At 41.8% G+C, this 26,960-nt stretch overlaps 2 protein-coding genes across 2 annotated transcripts in view; one reads left to right on the top strand and one right to left on the bottom strand.

Moving 5' to 3' along the window:
• Positions 1-264: 264 nt before the first annotated feature.
• TM4SF4 (transmembrane 4 L six family member 4) lies at positions 265-5,551 on the top strand. Its single transcript, XM_027685491.1, has 5 exons — positions 265-696; positions 937-1,026; positions 2,076-2,209; positions 4,924-5,113; positions 5,327-5,551. Exons 1-5 carry the CDS (start codon positions 523-525, stop codon positions 5,342-5,344), a joined length of 606 nt encoding a protein of 201 aa, XP_027541292.1. The 5' UTR covers positions 265-522; the 3' UTR covers positions 5,345-5,551.
• Positions 5,552-9,811: 4,260 nt separating this feature from the next.
• Positions 9,812-26,960, bottom strand: part of WWTR1 (WW domain containing transcription regulator 1) — a 44,088-nt gene continuing 26,939 nt past the window's right edge. The window contains exons 3-6 of the mRNA XM_027685549.1: positions 19,658-19,848; positions 15,547-15,680; positions 14,842-14,954; positions 9,812-13,751 (exon numbers count right to left, since the gene is read on the bottom strand). Of these exons, the coding sequence (XP_027541350.1) occupies positions 13,567-13,751; positions 14,842-14,954; positions 15,547-15,680; positions 19,658-19,848 (623 nt within the window). The 3' untranslated portion in view covers positions 9,812-13,566. The remainder of the gene's footprint in view (positions 13,752-14,841; positions 14,955-15,546; positions 15,681-19,657; positions 19,849-26,960) is intronic.

The raw sequence follows: 26,960 nt of genomic DNA, 5'->3' as shown, positions 1-26,960 counted from the left end.
TACTATTTCAATTACAAAACCATCTCATGACATGTAAGAACTTGGACTATGAATATGTTATTAATATCAGCTGACTCATCATGCATTTTCATGTCAGTCTTCGCAAAGAAGTATTTTGTAGTATGAAGAAGTACCATGTGTCATAAAAATGACAATCCAGAACTAAGAGATATCTACCCATAACCTGAGCCCAGATTATGAAGTGTCTCAACCATTTTAGTAAAATATTAACAAAGGTTGTGGGTTGTTATAGTAAAATGAGAGGCTGCAGCGAACGTAATTTCATTTATGGACGTTCAGAAAATTGACATCACGGCTGCAAGGACATATAAATACGCAGCACAGGGCACATTGGATCGACTGCAGGAACACTGACAGGAGCATTCTCAGCCCCTCTAACGGCACAGCAGAAACTGGAGTTTGCAAAGTACACTGAGAAACCCCTTTTTATAAAGCAGTTCTGCGAACATCCGAGAGATTTTATTTTGCCTTCAATTGTGTTTGCAATATCTTTAAAGAAGCATGTGCACGGGAGGTTGTGCCAAATGCCTGGGAACCGTTCTCATCCCCCTGGCTGTGCTCTGCACCCTCGCTAACATTTTGTTGTTTTTCCCTGGAGGAAAAGTGGCTCAAGAGAATGCACACATTACAGATGAGGTCTGGTACTTCGGAGGGATCTTGGGATCCGGTGTATTGGTAAGTACATGAATTCAAACATTCTTACCTTCCCCCCGTCCCCAGTCATGACTTGCATTGTTGAATTTTCTCAGTACTGCAAATTCCTCTTTGATAAACAAATAAGTAAAAAGTCATCCAACAGTTTGGCAATAAGTAACTTAATCTAGTGATAAGAAAAAAAATACATAGAACTATTACATCTAAAAGAAGATGTAACTTGAATTAATCCCAATTCAAACTGTATTTCTTTATTGGTAGATGATCTTCCCTGCCTTGGTATTTTTGGGCCTTCAGAATAATGATTGCTGTGGATGCTGTGGTAATCAGAGCTGTGGAAAGAGGTTTGCGGTAAGTGAAAGGAAACATGGCAAAAAAAGTAAAAGCAAAATTGTTACCAATGTTGTACATGTATCTCCCTCTCACAGTCACTGAGAGACCAGACAGACGCTGTCTCAAGTGTGGGAGACATAGCCCTGCCATTTGTCTGAGTGCTGGGAAGTGGAAATAGCAAGCTGTAAAAATTGTATTATGCCTCTGATGTTGTGCCACAGGTATCACAAAGCAACAAGCCTTGTTGCTTTTTGCTGTCTCAAGATACTCATAGTTACTATCACAATTAAAACTAATTTCTTAAAGATCTGCACTGTTTTGTTTTGCAGAGCATGTCTCTTTAGACATTTTGTGCTAGCCGTTTTAAAAATTACTCTGGCAGTTGGGCACTACATTCCCAACTCACTGCAGACCAATACAATGGCTTTGAGTGCTTCAGAATTCAAGCAGGGCATTAGTTTTTGCATGATTTACTTACATATTAGTAAGTAAAAATGAAAATGCTGTAACAGAAAGCCAGAAAAATAAAGACATACTTTCCAATCCATCCCCATTGTACTACTACAACTAGCACTGATAAGCACTTGTGAGGAGATAAAAGTATACTAATATGAAACCTGAAGGGAGACTTGGGAAGAAAAAATATAATTATTTGGTCCAAATGTGCCCAGGATATCAAAGCTAACTTGTAAAGGGATACTGTAGGGGTTTTTTTAAATGCCCTGAGTTGTCTTGCTTGTAATCTCCTGAGAAAGACCTGGGCTGAAGGGAAGGGGAGCCTGGACAGGCGGGCCCAGAGGGGAGCAGTGCCATCTGCTGCCAGCGCCCGGCCTGTCCTGCTCAGGTACAGGACGTCAGCGCTGGCAAAGCCTTTCCAGACCAATGCAGGTTTGCTGCAAACCTATTACATATGCGTTACACATTTATTATGCAACTGCAAACTAATATGTTTTAGCTGTTCAGGAGTTGACTATTTGATTGTTAACAGCTGAATTTAGGGAACTTACACTGACATTAATAGGATGCTTGAGTAAGAACAAAAATAACATTATTTTTCTCTTCGTCAGATGTTTTCCTCTATAATATTTGCTGCAGTTGGAGTTGTGGGAGCTGGATACTGCTTTATTTTGTCAGCAGTGGCCCTAAACAAAGGCCCTAAATGTAACAATGGAATCAGCTGGACCTACCCTTTCAAGGATGGGTAAGACAAGGCAATCAGAAAAATAAGGATATTTTAAGTTTGTGACATGATTCAACTTCCAAATTCATTGTATAAAAATGGGAAATATACTGTTTGGTTAAAATACAGAAGTTCTTAGAACTGCCAGCAACACAGACCAACACTTCATAAGGCTCAAGAGCACGGATGTAAAGAACAGCAAGTACAATTAGAACTACTGAGTTTCAAAGGAGCCAGTAAAGAGAAATGCACAGCCTCCTCCTAGGTTACTCTTGGCATGATAAGCAGTATTAGGGGATAAATTCCACGTAGATGAATAGAAGTGATATGTTATGAGACACATCCCAGAGTCTTGAGGGAATTGGCTGATGTAGTTGCCAAGCCACTCTCCATCATACTCGAAAAGTCCTGGCAGTCAGGTGAAATGCCAGGTGACTGGAAAAGAGGAAACATTGTCCCCACCTTTAAAAAGGGTAGAAAGGAGGACCTTGGGAACGACCGACCTGTCAGCCTCACCCCTGTGCCTGGGGAGATCATGGAACAGACCCTCCTGAAAACTGTGCTGAGGCACATGGAGGACAGGGAGGTGATTTGGGATTTGATGGGTGAACTGTTAGATGGAGAAGAAAGTGGTTGGACAGTCGCATCCAGAGGGTAGTGGTCAACAGCTCAGAGTCCTGATGGACATCAGTGACAAGTGGTGTCCCTCGGGGGTCCCTACTGAGACCAGTGTTATTTAATATCCTCACTAACGACACAGGCGACGGGATCGAGGGCACGCCCAGCAAGTTTGTGGATGACACCAAGCTGAGTGGTGCAGGTGACATCTGAAGGACAGGGCCATCCAGAGGGGCCCGGACAAGCTCAAGAAGTGGCCCATGGGAATCTCATGAGGTTTAACAAGACCAAGTGCAAGGTGCTGCACCAGGTCAGGGCGACTCTTGGTATCAATCCAGGCTGGGGATGAACAGATCAAGAGCAGCCCTGGGAGAACAACTTGGGGGTGCTGGTGGGTGAGAGGCTGGACAAGCCCCGGCCGTGTGCGCTGGGAGCCCAGAAACCCCTCATGTGCTGGGCTGATCCCACAGCGTGGCCAGCAGGGAAGGGGGGATTTTGCCCCTCCGCCCCCTCAAGTGAGACCCCACCTGCAGTGCTGCCTCCAGCTATGGGGCCCCCAGCACAGGAGGGACATTGACTTGTTGGTGCAAGTCCAGAGCAGGGCACCAAGATGATTAGAGGGATGGAGAACCTCTCCTATGAGGAAAGACTGAGAGAATTGGGATTGTTCAGCCTGGAGAAGGCTTTGGGGAAACGGAATTGTGGCCTTCCAGTATCTGAAGGGAGGCGACAAGATGGAGAGGGACATTTTATAAGGGCATGTAGTGACAGGACAAGGGGGAATGGCTTCAAACTGAAAGAGAGCAAGTTTAGATCAGCTATTAGGAATAAATCGTTCCCTGTGAGGGTGGGGAGGCCCTGGCACAGGTTGCCCAGAGCCATGGTTGCCCCATCCCTGGAAGTGTCCAAGGCCAGGCTGGACAGGGCTTGGAGCAACCTGGGCTAGTGGAAGGTGTCCCTGCCCATGGCAGGGGGTGGGACAAAATGATCTTTAAGGTCCCTTCCAACCCAAACCATTCTGTGATTCTATGATTGGATTGAAACTTGATGGTATTCAAATAATTACTATCTATGTGCCATTTTATCTTGGCTATGGCATTTGGAAGTTACCTGTTCCTCACACTTCTCAACTTAAACATGTTCACTGTCATATATTTATCACTTAACCCAGCAATCTCACTGCTCAGACTGAAGTCAAGACACATTCAACAGAAAACAAGACATGTTCAGCAAGAATGACCTGGCAGCGTTTCTTGCATAACACACTACAAAATTATAGTTCAGGTTAAAAAGAAAAAAAAACAAGAAAACAAGAAGTATAAAGGTGTATGATATACCTTATTTGTTCATGGGCCAGCGAGGGCTGGAAACCAAATCCCTTTGTCTCTTTCTGGGAGTCTTTGGAAAAATGTGCTCTGTTTCAAACATAGTTTTGGTTGCAGTCAAGAAATCACTTGACAAGATCACAAACAAAACAGCACTAACAATATGCAGAGGAAATATAGTAAGTAGTTATGCAGTTCACAATTAAATCAAAATGTGAAGGTAAAAATTATGGAAAATACTCTGACCTTTATTTTAGATGAGGCATGTAGAAGAGCAAAGGCTGTTCTTTTCAGCTTGGTGGGCAAGAGGCGACTTGTCTTGTAGTATTTGATGTTTTAGTTTTGGTAATTCAGTTGTTTTGATTTTATTTCAATGTACTTCCTTGTTCCCAACTGTAGTTTGAGGTAATGGATTGCATGCCTGTCCACCCTTCCATTCCCAACAAAAAATGCTGTAATCAAGTAAAAACAGCAAAAACACCCCTGGCAAAACACTGGCACAGATAACACCTATTTGGCACACGCTTGACTATGATCTTTTCTTCCAAGAACACCAAATTGTTCAAATGTCTGAAAAAATTGTCTCCAATTGTTCCCTTCTGATGCCTTGTCTTTTCAAATCGATTGCTTCAACTGATCTAGAAACTAAACTGAAATCATGTTCTAGATACATAGCACCAGTGTGGCAATGGAAATTCTTGCCAAAGTGAACAGAACCTTGGCCATGTCAGCTGTGAGAGACCCCTCGCTCTGTGAGCTAACATTGTCTTCTTCCTGTTTGTTCTCCTGCAGGGATTACCTCAAGGACCATTCATTGTGGGACAAGTGTCTGTCACCCGACAATATTGTCGTATGGCACCTGACCCTCTTCTCCTTGCTGCTGGTCATGAGTTTGATCCAGGGTGTGCTCTGTGGTATTCAGGTGGTGAATGGGCTGTTTGGAACCCTCTGTGGGGACTGCAAATGCTGTGGATGTTGTGGGGTGAGCAACTGATGGTTCTGCTATTTTGTGTACTGACCAGTTATATGTACATCTGACTAGCTGACAGTCTGAAAAACTAAACTAGCCTTCATCCAGTGCCACAATCATGTTTCCTAAAGTACAGCCAAAACCGTACACTGCTGCCACTGAGAAATAATAAAATCCTTTCAAAGTCACAGCAACTAAATTACCTCCATGTTTTTATTCTTCCAGGGAGATGGAACTGTCTGAAGAATATGAAATTGCAGACAAGCCTGCTCACCTTGGGAGGATCCCTTCTGCAGCCCTCCACAGAGCAGCCCTGGGATGCACTGGCTCTGGCTAAGAAGATGAGAATGAAGGGCATTTCCCTTCACCAACGTTATGAAGCCCAGACTCCCTTTCTAGCCTTCGTGAAACCCCTCATCATGGAATAAAATAAGTGAAATTCAACTCTCACATTCATATCTATTTTTGTAAAACAGCTTCCATTAAAAAAGAGCCTGTTCTCTGGAAAAATCCAATTTTGGGTTACAATTTCTATTCAGGTCAGTTAGGTAGCTCGTAACTCCTCAAAGCTTCCAATCTACATATGAGTGCAAATGCTATTTATTAATCTTTTTTGCAGAAGTTCAAGTTAGCTGTGTTTGGCATAGTGCTATGAAAGAGATAGGAAAGGCAATAGAGAGCTCAAAGGCAAAAATACCTTTCAGAAAGAACTTTTAAAACTTTAAAAGAAAAAAGTATTTCCCAAAGAAATCAAGAAGGAAACAAGAGGGACTGGAGACATTTGAGGGGTTCAAATCAACAGCTTCTACACAAAATTTCTGAAACAAATTTTCACAAACCAGAAAATGTATTTCATGTACTTTGTATCTATGTTAGGGATATCTGAAGAACAAAGTACTCAAAAGCACTGCAAATTCTTGAGCCATAGGTAAGAAATGTTAAATAGCTCGATTTAGGTACTGAGAGTTACATTCACTGAGGCAAAATGGCCTCAGTGATACATTGTGCAAGATGCTAAATTATAAAAAAACCTCTTTAGAAACAGCTGTCTGTCCCACCTGTTCTACTGCATTGCGCAGGAATTTGAGAGTACCCTTTATATCACCACCCACTGTGCAACCATCTCACATCTATTTCATTTGTGGTGAGCAGCTGTCCTGCACCTCATCTTGCATTTGTCTTGTTTTATTTATATGAAGCCTTTGGGGACATGGAATGTTTCTCATCAGCATTCAACAAAGGGATGGGTAGCTGCATAGTGTACAACTTTGATACATTAATAAACAGGATACATAAATCTTTGTGGGACATAGGATAAGAAATAACAGATCACAAGCTATGATACCTAAAACCAAAACAAATGGGTGCTTCATGAGTTAGAGACATCCAGCTACATGGTGGTTTTATAACATGAGCTAACACACGGGAGATATCGAAACAAGGCACACACGTTTCATCTTGTGATCCAGACTGCATTCACACCTTGGCCTGGAGGTGTAGCCAACAAGGGAGAAGGAGCCGAAGCAGCAGCTCAGCTGAACTCGCACTTCAAAGTGGCAACAACAGTATTCCCAAATCTTTTCAGTTATGGCTAACATCTGAGGCTCTTCCCTGGCACTTAGTTTCAGTGTCAGTTCTGCAGTAATCGGAGATTGATCTGTGTTTTTACTGAGCTAAATGTCCAGTAAAATCAAGGAAAGTGATTGATCATAGATCCTTGTAACAGAGAATGAAATAATAGGCCAGTGGTACTTCTGCAAGAGAAGTCACAGATAAAGAGAGGGCAGTGCTAGGCAGGAACAGGATGATGGCAAGAGAGAAACCACAACCAGGGATAACTGAAAGTGTTAAAACAGACCTCAGGAGCCCTGACCAACTTGAACACAACACTCCGTTGTAGTGTGTACAAATATCAACATACATACAAAAATACAGAAGTAGAAATCCTAGTAGCAGAAAGGAAAAATATTATTGTTGTTTGTAAAATCTCAAGAGATGCCCATGCTAGCTGAAGCTTATTCACCCATAAAAACTGCCAGCCTAGTGACCAGATGACCAGGGTACTGAGAGCACAGCAACTTTGACATTGTGTGGCACTGTTTCAGCCAAGAGCTTACTTAAAAGGAAACACATCGGTTATTAAACAACTCAGATTACATGTGGAGTGTACACATGTGATTTTGAGCTCACGCACTTCAGCACGATAAAACTGGTGTCCCTGCACAGCTGAAGTATACACAGTTAAGAGTTCTCTTTATTGATCATCTCCAGTAAATAGACTGCAACAAAATGATACATTAACCACAGCACAGTGTGACTTGTCAGGGAATGATGCATTATTTAACTGGCAACTCTTTGCAAAAGGTTCATTTTTAAAATAGTGAAGTAACATATACAGAGTTAAAAAAAATTGCTCAGCCCAGAGCAAGGGATGTTTTCTAACATCATTCCAGTCTTGAAAGCTCATTACCTGTTCCCAGTTCAACTTTAGCTCCCCCTTCATGGATTCTACATTACTCATGGTATAAACAGCAGCAAGGCAAACAACGGCAAACCCTGGAGCAACCCCAGTTGTCCGAGGGTGGGAAAGCTGACTTGTTCCATTACACGGATACAGGTGGGGTCTTTGCCCCAGGGGGTAGAAACTGGTATTCACAGTACTGAACATGAATAAGAACCCAGATAAAACACCTCTGACCTTTTTCCTTGCCAAATTACTTTTTCACTAGATCAGGACGCACTGCTTTACTGAAATTACAAAAGCTCTGCCAACAGAATGGGACTTTCTTATAGGCATCTTCACCTGCGAAGCAGCACCGCTGCCCTCCACCTCTCATCGCTGTTTGCTGCGGACTCTGCTGAGATACAGACTCCCACCTGTGCAGCCTAACAACCCAAACCGGGAAGAATCTTTAGCAGGCGCTGAAAATGACACAATTTGCTCATTAATTGTGCTAGTTAGAGTAATTTATGGCATTATTTGGAAACGGGTCTGTGCAGAAAGCGGCACCACTAAACGTCTCTCCCGATTTGGCCCGTGGGCACTTTGCCTCCCGCGGGGCCGAGAGCCCGCCCGGAGCCTCCCGGGCCCCGCTCAGGGCACGGGACCCGCGGGATCTCCCGCAGGTCGGACCACGGTCACGGCCGCCTTCTCCTACCTGCTGCCGGCGCCGCTCCTCCGCCCCGGCCCCGCCGCCGAGCAGAGGCGGGAGCTGCGGCCCCGGCCCGGCCGGGGGGGAACGGCGTGAGGAGCCCCGGGCCGGGCGGCGTGAAGAGCCCCGGGTGTGAGGAGCCTCGGGCGGAGCGGCGTGAGGAGCCGGAGCGGTGTGAGGAACCTCGGGCCGGGCGGCGTGAGGAGCTTCGGGTGTGAGGAGCCCCGGGCGGGGCCCGCCTCCTGCCCGGCCTCAGCCTCCCGCTCCGAAGAGAATTCTGTACACAGCTGTTTACAAGGATTCTTGTTTTCTGAAGAAAACAAAACGAAGCCAACCCCACCCTAACACAAAGTCTTAATTTTTCCGTGGAATTGTGCGTGACTCCAGCCGTTGTGCTTTTAGGAATGATGAGGTACCTGACGGGGACACGAGCATTGTTAATAGTTGAGGGAAGACTGAGGTTTTGGGGACCAGCTAAGAAAGACTGTAATAGCACTGCTGGTATTTTCATATACCACACGGCCTCCGGCCAGGAGTCCATGGAATGCCGGAGGGATGTGCAGCCGCCAGCCCGGGAGGGGCTCTGGGGCTGTGGGTGCGGCCTGACCCGCACTGGGTGAGGGACCCGGGCAGGGCCCGCCCGCGGCTGCTCTTCCCCCTCCGCCTGGGACCGCGCGGTGCGGACAGGCCTCGGAACGGACGGGGAGCTCAGGACGTACCAACCTCAGGAAATCGCTCCCGAAGGAGTGGTTTTAGCACAGCTCCTGGGTAACAACACCCAGCAGCAGCGAGACTGTAGCGAGCGTGGCTGAGCAGCTTGGAAGGAGAGAGACCTTCTGAAGTCTTGCGAGCTGGTACATTAGGAACAAACTGAATGACCTTTACAAACACACATTCACTATTTCTGCCAAAGACACTTGATTAATATTCCTGAGTAAATAAAGCATGAATTAGCAATCACGTCTCCAAACACAGAAGCTAATACACTTGGCATTTATGTTTGATGGAGGCTCCAGAGCTTTTTTATGTAAATGCAAGATATCGTTAAGACACATTCTAACAATTAATTTTAATAAATTATGGAAGAGAATGATTCAAGAAAAATTATTAAAATTAATTAATAGTAACAGCTGAACTGGATCTTGAATGACTCATGTCAAGTGCCCTGACAGTAAAGACCAGACATTCAAACAGAATCCCAGGATGTTTAGGTTTCATGGCTTGTTCCTAAGAAAGAAGACAGGTATTTTCTTAATGCAGAATTTAAGAAACTTCTTGAATAAGGGATCAGACTTAAGGCACTTTTTAAGCCCCCAAAGCAGCATTTAACAGCAAATGGACTGAGTGCTAGAGATTCTGCTTAGAGATAACAGTATTAAACAAATCATAAACCAGCACTTGTGTTGTTAGTGAATTATGAATTACAAGGTGCCACTAAAAGAAACAAGTAATGGTGGCACTGGGGAGCATGTTATAAGTATTCCAAGTAAAATTGTAACCACCATAACAGCCATAACAACAACTACTAATAAACTGAAACATTATGGTAAAATAACCATTTGACTTGCTAAGTACTAATATTTTTATTCAAGATTTATGCCTTTTTCACAGATTTGTATGTCTGCACCTTTATTCCAAGCAGTTCCCTGGGAAGCACATACTAAAACCTGCCAAAAAACAAAAACCCAACAAAACAAAACAAAACATTTAAAAAACCAATATGCATCCAAAATCTTTCAAGTTCATTTGTATTTGTTTTTCATGTACAAGATCAAAGAAATAATTTAAAAAAAATTCCCAGAATCAAACCCTGGATACTGCAGTTTGATCTGATTGTTTGATCTCATTGCTTTTGATACATACAATCTATTGCAAGTTACTAAATATTATAAACAAATGCTCACACGTCATATAACAAAATGAAAAAAGTAAATAAAATAGTTAAAGAACTAGCATGTATGTGGATGTATATATTAGGAAACAAGTTTATTTGAACATCCATCCACATTTTTCTGTAATTAAAATAGACATTTAAATCCTTCCCTTCCCCCAAACAGCATTTGTCAAAAAGTCAGATCCAATCCCTCCCCAAGTTACATTCTAACAGTATTACCAGAATACAAATTGTAATTAACAACTTCCCATTACTTCAGTATCACCAAGACTTATGTATGCCACCCTCAGGGATGGTCACAGCAAAACTGTCCAGTTGGTACACTGGTTGTATTTATACTACAAATAGACAGTGTACATTTAGTACAGTAAATGTTCAAAATCTCAAATAACACAGTGAAATATTGTCAGCAATAAATTTATTTTCATATTACATACGCTTTGAATACTGAAAAGTTCTGCCACAACCCTGTTTAAAGCCAAAACCTTTTTAAAAAAGAGAACATTGAAAAACATATTTTGTTTTTGCTACACTTCATCTGATACACCCTCTCAATTACAAAAATTAGAAGCTGACAGCGTAAAGAATCACTTTTAACTTAAGCACAATTTGCTTCATGATTGAGTAAAGATCTGACCTAAGATTCTGGCAGCTGTTTCACCCTGAAGTGTTGTTCTGCACAGCACCCTCCTGTTTCAGATCTGCTGCTGGTTTATTATGGAAGTAACATGGAAACACAATTGCTTTACCATTTTAAGGTCTTTGCACCAAGACACTCAACCACCAGAAACACCAATGAAAAGGAATCAAGCTTGCAGGTTCACAATTCTGGTAAATATCTGATATGACTTCACTAGAAAGCTGCATCAGTCTCCCCTGTAGGAAGTACAGCCTTTGGCTGACAACAGTGCGTGGGGCCAGGCAGGAATGGGCATTCCCAGCAGCCCAGAGCCAACCAGCTCGGAATATCTTTTATTATGACAAACTTACATGTTCAATGGTGCAGACTTGCTAGCAAATGAACAAACTGCATTCTCTACCCATAATCTGCTGATGAGCACTATCCTCTGGATCACACCAGCACTCAGACCTGGAGCTGCTGCGGGTCCTTCCAGCAGCGACAGTATCAGCTTCTCACACCAACTGAGCAGTGCTGGCAACCTGGCCTTGCACGTTGGCTGAAAGACCTCCAATTCTTTACCAACACCGGTCACGGCACTAAAGAACAAAGCCTTAGGATCATCTGTTTTTCATTTAGGCTGACAACCTGAAGAAATCCTTAAAAGAGAGAGATTAAACCTAATTACAGTAATACTGGTCAGCTCTGCCCGGTCCCCTGTTTGTTGGAAAGAAATGTTGTGCTATCTCAAAAGTTAGCACTAGTAAAAATAATTAACACACCCCCCTCCCAGTAAAAGCTCCTCCAAAAGAGTAAAAGAAATGCAATGCCCATTCAGTAATTAAATTCTGTGCAGACACAACCCTGCTGTAACATCTCTTTTTCTATTTAAAAAAACCCAAAACCCAACCAAAAACATTTTAAAAAGCTACTTTTCCCTATGTAATAAAACTTCACAACTGTAGGTCTTTGCCTTCCATCTTTTTTCTAAAATGTCAATATGTGTGCTTTTTATTTTCCATCCTGTGACACCATGTACACCCAGCAGTTCCCCACAGACGGGGTTCTTTATTGAGTGCTTCTGTTACATTTTTCACTGAACACCAGAGATCCATTTGCTGTGTGTCCCTGTCTGCAGCCACCCTTCCCAGCAAGGATTTACATTTTTTACCTCATCATTTGTCTTCCAAACCTACTCTGTATTACCACCACTTCATCTCTGACCTTTTCACCTACCCTCACCCAACCAGATGGAAAAAAGTCTTTAGTGATCAATATTCTGGCGCATCAGTAAGATCTTGTTAAGTGTTATCAGACGTGGCAAACACACATTTACACTTAGTGCTACATCTCTTCTCTTTATATAGCCTGGGTTAAGCTTAGAGAAAAGTTTTAATGCCTTTCATAAACAAATCTATTTTTCCATATAAAAAAATGTAAATTCATAGATTATAAATAAAACAATTTCAAAATATTTAAGAATTTTCAGGACTTCATTTGCATTTCAGGGGAACTGCAAGCTTAATGTCCTTGATGCCTTCTCAGTCCCAAACCTCTGGTAAGGAGGTGTTTGTAGGCTACATAATAGGTAGAAAGGCACAGCACACGCCTCGTGTCCTGCACACCAATTACAGTAATGAAAGACACAAGAACTAAGCAGCTTTACCAGGCACGTCCCAATGCTGCTTTAGCAGCACCCTGATAAAGTTACTGCATTTTTTCATGTATACAACTACATGTATTTTGACATTGTCAGTTAAAAACATTACTGAAAACAGTATGAGGAAGGGGTTTTTCCCACTATGTATAACATTAACGAGTTGTGCCACATTTTCCAGACCTGACTTTAAAAGAATATTTTTTCACTTAAGATACTTGCCACAGATTTTATATATATATAAAAAATTGTTTGTTCACGTGTTAAGTTACAAAATTGTAGTGCTTAATATAATAAACATAAAAATCTAAGAATTTTTTTAAAATGCTTGTTTATAATACATTGCTTTGTTGTTAAAAGGCAGCAGTCAGTACCAGCCTGGTTTATTTTGCAACAATATTTTAGTGTAAAAAGGTTGCTAAACAATTCTGGTACTTTCAGATTGGAAGTATTTATTTTCTGAAAACTATACAGTAATATACTGAAAAAAAGAAACTGCTATAGTATTGTTTGTGCCTTTATAAATATATAATGAGAACTACTATGGCTCATATGGATCAATCTGTATTCCATACAGCACAGTTAGTTACTAAGATCTAAAAAAAAAAAAGATTTTTAAGGCTTAAGTAAGTTGATTTAAAAAATTTCTGACACTATTGTCATAAACACAGAAATAAAACTGCTCTCCTGGCCTGATGCTGTGCATGTTTTCTGAACCAACTGACCTAGCAGTTAGCTTTTGTGGTTCACAAAGGGTCTGTGATGTCAGTCAATACCCAGGAGATCAGTCATGGACATGCACAAACATCAGCCACTTTCTGTCCTTAAAGTGAAACGTTACTGCCTGGTTTGAAAAGCTAAAGAAGTACACAGATGTCTAAAGTAGTGTGCTTTTTAAAAAGAAATATATATGCATATATGTATATATATGTATATGTGTGTGTACATATATAAAATATGTATTTTATATTTAAATTGTTATCAATCAAATCCAGGCAGAGATTAAACTGATCATAAAGACGACGTAGCAAAACTCATTAAGGCAGTACGTTGTATCTCTTGAGGATTTTCAGATATTCTGCTTCTATCTCAAGAGGAATAAGAAATGTGAATTGCATTGTAGGCCCAATCAGCATTGCCTGATTACAGCCAGGTAAGGAAGGGCTCATTTTTGTTGAGTACTGACTCCACATCATTGAGAATAGGGATCAAGTCTTCTGACTCTAGAGTCCCAAGATCAACATTTGTTCCTGGAAGACAGTCGAGGAAATCAGGGAAACGTGTCTGTTGTGGATTTATGTTCATTGTTGTCTGTGGTATAGTTTCTCCTAGGAAAAGTAAAGAAGAACTTTTGAAATACCAAACTGTTCTTGTGGGTAATTTAAAACAACAAAATTGACTTAAAACAACATAATTTACTTAAAATTCAGACTCCCCCTTTCCCAGGAACACTTGTGAGCACTCCTATCCACCACATGGGACAGGAGTTACTCAAAACTGTATTTGCAGAATGCATATTCTTCTAAGAGTACTTTTCACTTTGCTTTGCTCTCAAAAACATGAGAGGCCCTTTCAGCAGTGCCCAAAGCACCCAGCTCTGGCCTTCCACTTTGGAGGCAAGGACGGTTCCAAGTTTGTTCCCTGGTCTGCCCAGGGAGCAGCAGAGGAGCCTCATGTACACATCCGTCCTGTTCTCTGCACCAGGGCAATGCTGTCCATGGGCAAGAATTGAAAAACATGCTTTACAGTAATTTAGCTCTATAATAGTACTTTTTTTTTAATAAATTAATAACAACAAGCATGGAAACCTTTAATAGAGAAACCTTTCACTCTGCATAATCTAGAACTTCTGATGACTTCAAAAGGAAGTTTAGGTGAGGAAGTGCTGAGAATTCCACTCTCTGGGAAAAAGCTTGTTGGTTTTCTAGTAATTTATTTCAGTATTTTAAACACCATGAGGACATTAATATAAAATAAATACATACCAAAACCTAACCTAGCAAAATACATTCTGTTTGAAGGCAAATGCAACTGTGCCACTGTAAGAGATGTACTAATGAGACTGATTTCCCAGAGTTAGAAAATGCAGTGATTTGTACATGTAACCCAAGACCAGGTTCTTACTCCCCCTACCTTGGACAATGGCATGAAAACAGAAATTAAGGATCACATTTTTCAACTTTACTTATTTTGTTTAATATCAGTCTAAGGTAAAAGAGCAGAATCTGGACTTAAGCTAAAGCTGAGAACCTTCTGGGCACCAAGCACCTTCTGGGCACTTCCTCCCACAGTCTCAGGCTGTTCTCTCGCATAGGAAAGCCAGAGATTATTGTTCAGTTATGCAATTACAAAACATTACTAGTTATAACACAAAGTTATTAATATGACTATACTTTAAGCTAAATCAGAGTATTCTACCTGTATCCATCTCATCTACGTTGCTGAGGAAATCTTCAGGTGTTGTTGGTATACTGTAGCATCCTAAGCCCAAGCCACTGTCCGAACTCTGTTCCCTGGAATGGTATGGCCCACTGTAAATTGAAACATGAAAAGCCTCAGTAAAGATGCTCTGGTAGACACAGTCCCTGAGCACAGTGTTGGAAGAGAGCACAGCAAGTTCCACTTTAAAGTTAGATACTGAGTCATTAAGCCTCATTCTCAACTGTTGGCCACTGATTAGCCAACATCGTATTTGGGTCACATCAGCCCAAATAACAAAGCAATTGCAGTGAGGCCACTCTTAAATTTTGAAATACACACATGTATATATATATATATACAAAAATATAAAATATAAATAAATACACACACACACACACACACACACACACAAAACCAGTTCTGATAGCCTAAAAAAATTAAGTGTATTAATACTTAGATAATATTCTACATAATGTCTTCTACATACCCCAACACTACAGTTAAAACCATCTGTTACAATTTATTAATTTTTCTAAGGTTCCTTCTTGAAGCATAAACTGAAAGATCTTGGGTCAGCCATTCAGCCCATCCCCTGTTTACAGTGAGTGCAAAAGATGATGATATAGGAACTACTTTAGAGATACAGCTTTAACAATCCAGAGAAGGCAACAGAAGCAGTTGCCTAATGAAGAAGGAACTTGCCTGTTCAAGAAAGGATCGGATCCATTATTTGTAATGGGCCTCATGTCCTGTGTCATGGCAGGAGTGTTCACAGCTGTCTGAACTGGGACCATGTTTTCTGAGTCCATAGGAAGTTGTCTGCATAGAGCAGCTTCCTGAAAAGGCAAATAAATATACAAGAATGGTTATTCCAACAGCTCAGAAGTACTGCAGTCTTGTAACAAGTGACCACATAACATATACATAAGAGGAAAGTAGTTCTGAAGGATGTCACTGATGACTATTTGTTTACACTGATTTGAAGAAAATCCTGATGTAGACAGGCAGCATCTCTCACACCCACCTGTGCTGGATTAAAGCCCCACAGAACCTCTGTCAGTTTTACCGCAGCTGGAAGCCAGTCCTAGAGTTCAGCAACCATAAAGTACTTAACATGTCAGAAGAAAACCACTGGAACCAAGACTGGTTCCCAATAATCTTTAGGACGAACCCTCTCCCTAATAATAAGCGTCTGCCTCATGACCCGTCTCATGTCTGCTGTCTGCAGGACGACAAACAAGCAATCAGAGACAAAGGAAACTTGTTTCACACATAAATTCTTCCAGCATTATCTCTGCAAAACACCCATGACATCTAGTGGTGCAGAGTTCTATACAGAGGTCGTCTGGCTCCAGCAGGATGTTCCAAACAAATAACCTAAGACCTTAAAATAATCAAGCTGGATCTGTTTTTAACCTGCAGCACCCTAAAGAAAAACTCACACCATCATTTACAAAATCTAAGTTCCCGTCTCTTCTTTGTTGCAAGAAACACAACATTGATCTACTCTCCCCTGGGGAATGGCGTGTCACCTCCTGTGTCTTTATTTCAACATATTGCACGTTGCTTGGAATATTAACTCCATGGGTACTTTAAAATGTGGAACAAAAGACTCCTGCACATTGGAGTCAGATCTGACTGGGGAAGAAGACAGAGCACTGGCTCCACCATACATGACGTATGTTCCTCTACTGCAGGCCATTTGTTCAGAAGTCATACTGCAGTTTTAGCACTGCTAGAGATGTCAGATTCCTTCGCCTCTTTGACATTATCACAGCAATGATCAGTAGCAACAGATCAAGTACACAATGCCCAAAGATGCATGATAGCCTGCTATGTCCTGTTCTCTATTCTAAGCATGACTACAAGGTTTTTAAGAGGAATATTTGTTAATCCTCTATCCTAGGTTAAAAAAATCTGGCAAAAAATACCAGAGACTTCCCACACCCTCTGAGCAGCAATGTTATTACAGCCTCAGCCAGACTAGTGAGCTCTCAGTCTTTGAATGCAGGAGGGTCCCTCTCCTTTGGCCAGCAGAGACAATCTCTGGCATTCAGCTGAGAAAGGACCAAATGTCCTTAATGATCTGCTTGGCGCTATGGCATATGCTATTTTAAAAACCCAAAGAGGGCTTTCAAAATAAATAACAAAATAGAGTAAATTAAAAAACACCACAGTATTCTGACATCACAAAGCCATGCCAAAAAGCTTCATCAGTAGTTATCTGCAAAACTCTTTAAAAGCTTCACAGCACTGCAGTGAGCTGAATGATTCAAAGCCTCTGAACACAGTTCTGATGTAAACTTCTTTTTAGCTGTATGCCAGACAAATGCAGAAAATCTTTGTCACATTTCCTGGAACCTTCCTTGGCAGAACTAATCTGAGCTCCATCCTTAGTTGCCAAACCCTTGTTTCCAGCTGGAGGAGATGAGTGAGAGCATTTTTATATTGAGTTTACATTGCTGATCGCTGCAATTCCTCTTTTGCCAGTCCTCATGCTTAGGGTGGAAAGCAAGAGATGCAGACCTTGCCTGTGCCACCAGTAAATCAGACTCTGGGCCAGTGTGTGCAGTGAAAGGAGCACAGAGGGGCATTTTTCTGTTGAGGCTATAGTAGACCAGGGTCTACTCTGTGAGGACAAAACAGCAATAAATGTTCCTCTGCATCTTCCCCCGCTGCTTCTTCAGCCTCTTCTGAACCCCTGTAACTTTCTGTGGATGCATTTATGCAGTAGAATCCCCTGGATCAGAAAGGAGCCTCTGAGAAGCGTTGCTGTTTTGAGACTATTTGCACCCTTCCAAACACAGTGCAGGATGGCCCTGCTGCACACAGAGAAGTGCTGGGGCACCTTCCCTGCCCGACCTTTCAGAGATTTCTGACTGACATCACCTCTACCCACTTCCATTTCCAAGAAGCTCTTAAGCAGCAATCAAATTCTCTTTTTTCCTTGGGAAAGCTGACAAAAACAAATGAGTAGGAAAACATTAACTCTTTATAGAATTATGAAAGTCAGTAAGGAAACCTTTAAGTAGAAGATATCATACTGGTTTTCAGAAATGCTGCCCTTCTTGCATGTACTCAGTCTAGAGTTCTAGGGTTTTACCAACTACCTACATGAAGAGGAGGACAAAGAAGGAAACAAATTCCCTAAGCCACAAGCTCCCAGAGCCGTGTTCTCCTCCCAGCTGGGCACGCTGCTCCACCTCATCAGCTGCTGCCAGGAATGGCTGTGGGGAGCCAGCAGCTGCTGCTGGGCTGAAAGGTTTGTGACCCTCCGAAGAATCCTTCCCCTCTCACTCAAGCACTCTGTGCCTCCTCACAGCTGCTGGCAGCAGTGTACACACTTACTCAGCATTCTTCCCTCAGATAGGTTACACTAGGAAAGCAAAAACAGCGGTGGAGGGTCAGAGTGGGAGGAACTGTACTTGGACACCGGCAGCTCCAGAGGAGTTCATCGTGTCCTGCTCAGCTGCCAGGGTTCAGGATGCCCAGGTTACTGGCAGGAAGTTCACAGCATTCTGGTAAGAAGGATGGATTTTGCATCTTGCTTTCCTCCCTAAGAGCTACACAAGTTCTGAAAGCTTTAGTACTGCAAAGTGATACTGTCCTGCTTCATACAAGGTGGAGCTCCAGGAACACCACAGGGGCAGTGTGTCACTGGGCATAATAAGCTGGAGGCTTGATTGAGCACAGCACAGCTGCAGAGTGCTCTGCATGTATCACTTCCTAAGGCAGCAAAGCAGGGAAACCAGCCCTTGAGTACAACTGTTTTGAAGCTTAATTTGCTCTTGTCCTGAAGCAAGAACAGAGACGAAGAGAGTAAAAATAGCTAAAAATGTTGTTAGGATGATGACAATGATGACTAAGCTCATACCAGATATCCCCACTCTCTTCCCACACCCATTTCTATCACGTTCTGAGCTCCTGATGGTAAAGGTATGCAAAAGACTTGAGACTACTGCCCATGTCAGAAACCACCACCTTGATCTTGTGAAAATTACCATTTTTAAAGGTACTTAGAACTGTAAACTGCAGCATTTGCAAGGCCACAAATAATAGTATTCTTCTTGATAGACTGTACTTCTTTCATGCTGTTGCTGAGAGAAACAGGTTATTTTTTTTCACTAGGAAATCTGATTAATATGTCATGCAAACACAACATCACTAGTGGAGTCATCCATAACAAATGGAACACAATCGTTAAAACTTTATTTTTTTTAGGCAGTCTAAAGGAAGTTACATATCTATTTTGTACAATGTGAATCATTATATAGAGCTGAAACTTAAGAAATAGAACAATAAACAAAACATCCACAAATAACCAACTCTGGCAAGTTTTCCAGATCAGAGGTATTCATGTAAGATGTGAATGTGATTTTATTTTAACTCAAAGGCAAAGGGCACAAATTAAAAGAGTTGGGATCAGAGTCAGGAACAACTCTGTATGTTCTGCCTTGATTTTCAGTGAAGCACAAACATGGTTTCCTATGCAAACCAAGCTAAACTGCTAATCAATCAGTGGTAGTTGCTCACAAACAGATGCAGAACAGAGTTTGGTTCTTACAAGACTATTAGACCCGGTAAGAAAGACTCTGCTCTATAACTTCTGACTGATGACCATTCTGAGTTCTGTTCAGTGCCATTTTAGAGAAAAAAAAGAAATTATCTATTTTTATTAGCTTTTTGGTTATCCTTACCTAAAACCATGGTTAATTTTGACATAAAGTAACAGAGCTACTAACTGTACTCGGTACAAATTTGGATGCATTGCACTAAAACCTCTTGAACAAAGTAAGAGTATCCCGGGCGTTACCTGTCGCAGTAACTCCTCCTGACGCATCCGAATCCGCTCCCTCTCCAGCTGGATTCTCTGGAGCCTCAGCTTCTGCTGCTGCTGCTGCTGCGAGGTCAGTGCTCCGGGCAGGGCCAGCAGCGTGGGGGGCTGCGGGGGGCGGCTCTGCTGGGCCAGGGCTGGGCTGGGGGGCAGCGGCACCGCACTGGTCACTGCGGAGACACAAAGCTCAGCTGGGACTGACTGACACTGCCCACTGACAGACAGAGCATCAGAGTTACTGCACTTCAAATGACTGAGAGAACTGCTCCAGCTGGCAAGGTATGCAAAGCAATCGCTTAATAAATGATGGTTAGTGTTCCACGTGTATCAAACAAGAAAGCTTACAATATAGCGAGTATTTATATTCATCCTGGCACGTTCAAATGTTTACTTAATGATGTAGTAAATGACATGCAAGGGTTTTGTGATTGACAATTCCTCCACAAATGTGTATATATAAGCAGTAAGCTAGTAAAACTGTTTTCAACTTAACATTTTCTTTATTGACAGATCTAAATTAATTATTGTAAGAATAACTACCAGCAGATTAACAACTGGAACTTTATCTGTTAGGGTATTCAGATTTGGAAATAACCCCACCATTAATTCCCCACCTTTGGTAGGATATTCCCAAAGTTTGGCAGGGAAAGAACTCCATAGATGGCAGGTGAAAAACGGGACCTTTTGTAAGCAAACCTGAGTTACACCCAGGTAAATCCTCTCACTTGCTGAGAGAAGGCTTCTCCTGAGCAACTTAATGCACTTAAACCTTTAATGTTACTTAAATCAACATCATCTTTTCTGATCAAATTCAGAATCTATAAATCAGAGCAGAATTCTCAGTAGGATGGACATTTTTATTCATAGAACTGCTATGAAAGAAATTGCAAGTCTCTGTATAGATCCACAGTCAGTCTGGTGCCACTGTGCCATAAAGTTAAAGGCACCTCAGACAGCAGGTATCACTTGCTTATGGAAACAGAACCATCCCTTCCCTCTAGCCATGTTTCCCTCTCAGTAATAGGATTGGGAAAAACAGGAGGAAAATGCTGGGAGGGGAAAGGCAGGAATGAAAGTTGGGTGTAGAAATCAAACCACTTTTATAGTGGGAAAACAATATATGGAACCACATTTTAAGATGCAGTGAGTCTAGTTTTAGTCACATTAAGTGAGAAATATTATAAGTACAATTACATAAATTATATCAGTGGAAACCTGGTATTAAATTATCAGAACTATAAGCACTCAGGCAGGAATTTAACTCTTCTTGTATGCATAATCATGTGCTTACATTTTTGGCATGTCAATGAATAGAACAACCATGCTAAGAATCCAGGCTGGCTGAAGGATCATCACAATATAGGAAGTTCTCTGAAAAAAACCTGCTTTCATCTAAGCAGCACATGCAGATGATAGAAGCAGGCAAAGCTAAGTAAAGATTAATAGCCCATATGATGTGTTTGGGATGCATTCAGGGTTAGGGCCTGAACTGTAGGAATATTTTTGTCATGGCTATTTGTTGCCTTTCCTATATAAAATACTCCCCTCTTCCTCATGTTGCATCACAACTGAAATTGTACATGCAAGAAGGAAAAGAAAGAGACAACAGGCAAATATGGAGGAGTACTTCTCCCTCCCCAATAATCCTCCAAGTCATTTCTTCTCATGGGGACAGGAAAAATATTTTGGTCCAATGAACTCTGTACCTTGGAGTAAATTACTTTTCCTTCAAGCAACACTCTCCACTGTTACACACTGTGAAAGATGGAAATGTTAATGGTTAATGACTCAAAACATTCCCCCATTCCTGGAGGCTGCAGGGTGCTTTGCTGAGGCCAGTCTGCATCCCCCAAGAGGGAGGAGGTGAGTTTTTGGGTGTGTGTTGGTGATTTGCACAAGACAGAGGGGATGAACACCCACCACCAGAGGCTACAAGCCAGGCTTTGGGTCAGATAAGGGGCAGACCCTGTGGCGACAGGACTGTGCTTTTTATCATACCAATTGTCCTCCCTTATCCAACTCCCTCAGTTGTAAAACTCTCCCTCCTCCCCTGGGAAAGGTCACATTCACCTGGGACAGTCACATGTAGGGTTTTCATCCCTCCTGATGGGGTAGAACTGGCTCAGCAGCACCGGCATGAGAGGCAGCTCTCATGTCTTAACGTGTCAGAAACCATCTAAGACCCCCAAAGTGCCCCCAGACCAATTTCTGACGCCTTTCACCAGAGGACTGAAAGCTTCCCCTGCCCAGGGGAGGTACCTGGGTGTTCCCACCTGAACCTGAGCATATTTTAACCCATTGTACTTTGTGTTTTGGGAGCTTCCCTTCTCCCCCCAGTGGATCAGGACTGTGACCATCACTTCGACTGACAGACATCGAAGTTGCAGAAATCAGGTCTCATCGCTGGATCCATGGGTGGTGAGATCTTTCTACTCTAATGCTTGCTGCTTCTTTCTTTCTCTTCCCTTATACATTTTCTTAAGTGACATTTTTATGCTTTCATATTGCTATATTACTATAGAAAATAATAACCAAAACAGCTACATACCTGCCTTCCATTCCAACCAAATTGTTCTAAAATGCACCCTACATATATGTATTTCATATACTGATTGATAATTTAGTGTTGTTTCACTCTAATCCACCCCAAGGGATCTATTAACAAGAACCAGGGTTACCCTCACCTTCTGGGGCAGGTTGTATATGGTGATTAATTTTTTTTTAATATAATTCAAAATCAGTATATAAATACAGAGATGCTAAGGCCCAGGGTTTGATCCTACCAACTGCATAACAGCATCATTCCACTTGAATTACTCTTGAGTGCAATCACAATAATGTCCCATAAGCAAATTCAGGACATATGAGGTCTATTTTGTGAAGTCAAATATAGTTTTTGGATGTGTGCATGCATACATAAAATGCACATTAGGTTAATCTGGCACAGCTCACAACGAATACTAAATGGAAATAAAAACAGTATAAAACACAAGACTGTTAAGTGATTCTTTTTCAGTATCTATTACAGAAAACACAATTAACCCAAAAACTGGGGCATTCTGCAGCACTTCCCACAACAACTGCTGCATTCAGCTGCTCTAAAAATACATCCTAAGGGTCAAAATATTACATGAGCAGTAATAAAACAGCTGACTCTGGGAACTAGTTGGAGTAATTAAATCACGACAATTTGCAAGTGCTGGACAAGTGAGCCTTCAGTTAATGTGTTAAGTGCAGGGCTTTTCCTACACCAGCAGTTCACACATGAACCAGCAGCAATCAGCAGCCATGGGCTGGAGCCTGGGTGTGAACTGCAAGTGGGGTCTCACACTCAGTAACACTCCCAGGGCGAGAGAGGGGTGCAGAGTGTGCTCCCGAGGAGACAGAGGATGGGGGAGAAGCTCAAAGAGCTGCTGCCTGCCACAGCTGCCTGGTCACACTCTGCAAACACAGAATCAGTAATGGGAAGGTCTCACTCTGTACACAGAACTGACCACAGAACATAAAGAAGACAAAACGGGGGAAAGATTTTATTGCCTCACTGGGAAAAGTGTATAAAAACGAATGGGACAGTATTACTGGGAATAATCCCCAAAGGTCATACAGATGGAGGAGATCCACTACAGAGACAGTAACTTATGGGTTGTCTTACTTATGCGAGGAGCTCCTGATTCAAGACAAGAAACATCCACAGAAAGGAACACTGTGGCTCTCAGGAAATATTGTTTCTCATAGTAAACTGATACTAAACTGTCTTTAAGCACCAGGGAAAACCTAACTAAAACATCCAAAAAAATGAAGAAAACAGTAATAGCCAGTCCTGCTGAACAAGCACATTGGTTCCAGTTAAAGGAGCTGGGAATTCAAAAATGGACAGGCTGACTGGGAATGTGGCCTGGCGACCATAGGAAGGTAGTGGTGAAAATTTTCATATTGTACACAACAGTCCAAGACTGTGAGGAACAGAACCACCTTAAAATTTTTGGTGCCACAAAACCCTTGGGCACCTCATAGTTTTGTGTAAACGTGGTGTTTGTTGGTATCAGGCATTTCCAGTGAAAAAGTCTGCAACTGCACAGGCAAGCCCAACACTTCTGATATTAAGCAATCCAAGGACACTGTGCAGGCTCCTGACTTAACCAAGACAAATTTCTTCCTGTTTATGGTGCTAAGAATAGCATCCAGCATTGATATCCTCCAGATAAGCCAGGAGTGAAATACAGTGAATTTTCAAAATTTTAACTCTCTGGTTTGTTCAGGACTCAGATTTATCACTGATGCAGATCAGGCCCAGCTGCATGGACCAGGCACGGATCAGTCCTGGGCTGTCTCTAGGGCCTGTCTGGGTCTAAAGGCAGCTTTATTACATGTAGGTAGTGCAAAACCCACATAAAGTCCATGAAGTTGCAACTATTTAGTTCACATCTCAAGCTAGACCTATGTAATTTTGTTTTACCAGTTAGATGAAAAATGAAAGAATGCTTTTATTGCTTTTCTTTGCTTTTAAATTAATAATGATATTCTAGTGAATTTGGTTTCCTGACATCGTAGGAGACCTTTCTTTTGATGACTTTGCTGGATATAGACTAAGCAAGGATTATTTTGTGGGCAAGGGATTCTGCAAGTTGCAGAAGACAAAACATGCAAGTGTATATTATTTGTGACATATGCATTGAACTGATTGTGCCAACTTTTATTATTTAAGTGTCAGAAGTGTCTGGATGTAACTGTAGATCTTTCTGCTCTGTTTATAGGCAGCCCAGAGCCAAATTCAGATAAACTGGCCAGCACCAGGTATCACACAACACAGTCTGATGAAAAACAAATGTCTACAGAGGTTAAAAAAAAAAAGAACCCAGCCATATTATAGCTCTGACTTAGTCACGACACTGTGGAGAAAAAAAGACTGGGCTGCCCTCCTTTTCTCTCTCCACTTCAGCCAACAAAGAACTGCTTGTTTCATTTATTTCCCAGAAACAGCATTAGCTTTCCAACAAGGTCAGCAAAAAATGCTGCTTTTCAGTTCTGGTGCATTTTGTTCCAAAAATCTGTAAAGTATTAAAGCAAAACGTTGCCCTATCCCAGTGCACAGAGAGTCCTTTATTCAGATTTCTGAGCTGCAAATAGCTATACAGAAATTTCCCAACAGTTTCAACTGTTAAGTTCTGTGATATTCACATTTAACTAATCTTTCCCATCTTCAATGACTTAAGCTTAAAAAACCCCAAATGAACGACCTGCAGGTGCAACATCAAAGCTCTGAGTTAGCAGGAAGTTATTTAAAAGATTAGAGATTTACTCTGCACACGCTTTTAGCAATAAATCAGTAAGAACAAATAATGGTGGGGGCTGCTTGAGTGTAGAGACAGCTTTAATGCTAATGACTAATTATTGATGACCATTAGGATTTGAAATATTTATTAAATTACTTTTGTTTTGTGCAATCTTCAGCTTTTGCATTTCATTCACTTTGAAACTATGGAAATGACCCTCCACTCTGCACTGGCACAGGTTCGAATTACTAACCTTGAGGGGAAGTGATTATACCAACAGGAACTTCTTTGTGTCAAAATTAAAAATTACTAGATTTTGAAATAATGCCAACATCTCTCTTGAACACATCAGATTTACTGCACAGTCAGTTGCTGGTTTAAAGGTGTGTGTCCTTTGAGACACCAGGATTTAATTTACCCGATACTGAAGTTAATTCCTACTGGTCTCTGGAACTATTAACCACTGTCCTTAAAACATAAATAAATTACTCCATTTGAAATCTGATTGATAAATTACTTGTTAGAGGCTTTAATTGCAAACAACCAAAACCCCTTCATTCTTTTGAGAGCTGCATCACAAAACTCATTCCCACAGAATGGGCAAGTCCTCTACGACGCTTTCAGGTCTCCTGTAAGTCATCACCAGCAGCAGGTGCCAAGATTATTCACGCTGACCACAAACAAGCTGTGTTTGCTTCTTTCAGGATATCCAGTAATTAAAAATGCCCTGGAACAGGAAGCCTTTTCACTGTGCAGGTGGTGTGAAGGTACAGGCTACACGGAGGGAAAAACATTCCCCTCGGTGTCACAGGTTTCTATCCAAATTTCCAGCCAATGCAAACCAAGGCTTGCAAAATCCAGACCATTTCATGGATGTTAAAGTTAACACTAAAATACATACCACCTGGTTTTGAACACTGGGAGTTTCTGCATTCTTATCTCCAGAGACTGACTTTGACACAGTAACCAAAACTGCCTTCTATCATCCTTAAACAATAGTAGCTACACCTCTTTTATCATGGCAGGATATGGAAACTTTGGTTCATGTGTTTATTGCTCCCAGACAGGATTATTGCATTGTTTTATTGGTTGGATTTCCTATCTGATTTAAAAAAATTAAAGCAGAGGCAAAGTGCTATAACTCCCAGGTGAAGTACCTGAGCGATACAGCTGAAAGCTAAACTTCTTAGATTCTTGGATGATCTTCTATTAAATAACTAGTTGCCAGTGTAAGAGGCTCTTCACATTAAAAAATTCTATTGTGTAATACCTGATGTCCTTCATCTTAGAGAACCAGTGATTTAACAGTGAAAGTCATGCCTGCTTGTATCACTTGGGTCGTGCCTGCTGAGGGGTCTTGGCAGAGGTAAGATTCTCTTCTTCAGTAGGGAAAAACAAAAATCAAATAGTTCTTCACCTGGAGTTTGATACAAAAAGTTAATGTGGTTGAACTCTCAGGATCAACACATACACTGACACTAAACAAATTAACATCGGGCTTTCCACTGTGTTCTGCCTGAACTGCTTGATCTATAAAATGGAGATAAATATTATCAGCTTCTATCAGAGATGGATCATTTTGTTTTAATTTTCTTATACTCTATATTTACATATGATCTGATCAGGTGAAAGTGCAGTGTCAAGTGGAAACTAAAGTATATGTAGCACCCTTCTCCCTCTGCCAGACATTCTTCTCTGTTCTGAAGTGTGTGTGTTCTGAAACTGCCCCACAGTGCTGATGGCACAGCACCCATTTCCTTTGTGGTGCCAATCTCCTCCCTGATGAACACACGAGAACTACACCAGGACCTTCTCCTCTGTCACAGAGGATTTCTCTGTGTGCACACAGCCCTGAGCTCCTGCTCTGGCCCCACTGCTGACCTTGCTTTCAGCAGGAGGCCGGGTTAGAGACCTCAAAGGGCCCCTTCCCACCCAAGATGTTCTGTGATGGACACAATCTAAACTTGTGCAGGACCTCAGCCGTGTGTGGAAACTCATCCAGCTGCTCT

The sequence above is a fragment of the Neopelma chrysocephalum genome, unplaced genomic scaffold (assembly GCF_003984885.1).
Source record: "Neopelma chrysocephalum unplaced genomic scaffold, ASM398488v2 Primary Assembly neopelma1_69, whole genome shotgun sequence".
Lineage (NCBI taxonomy): Eukaryota > Metazoa > Chordata > Aves > Passeriformes > Pipridae > Neopelma > Neopelma chrysocephalum.
Note: the sequence above shows the minus strand (reverse complement) of the source record. Positions and strands in the feature narration are given on the sequence as shown.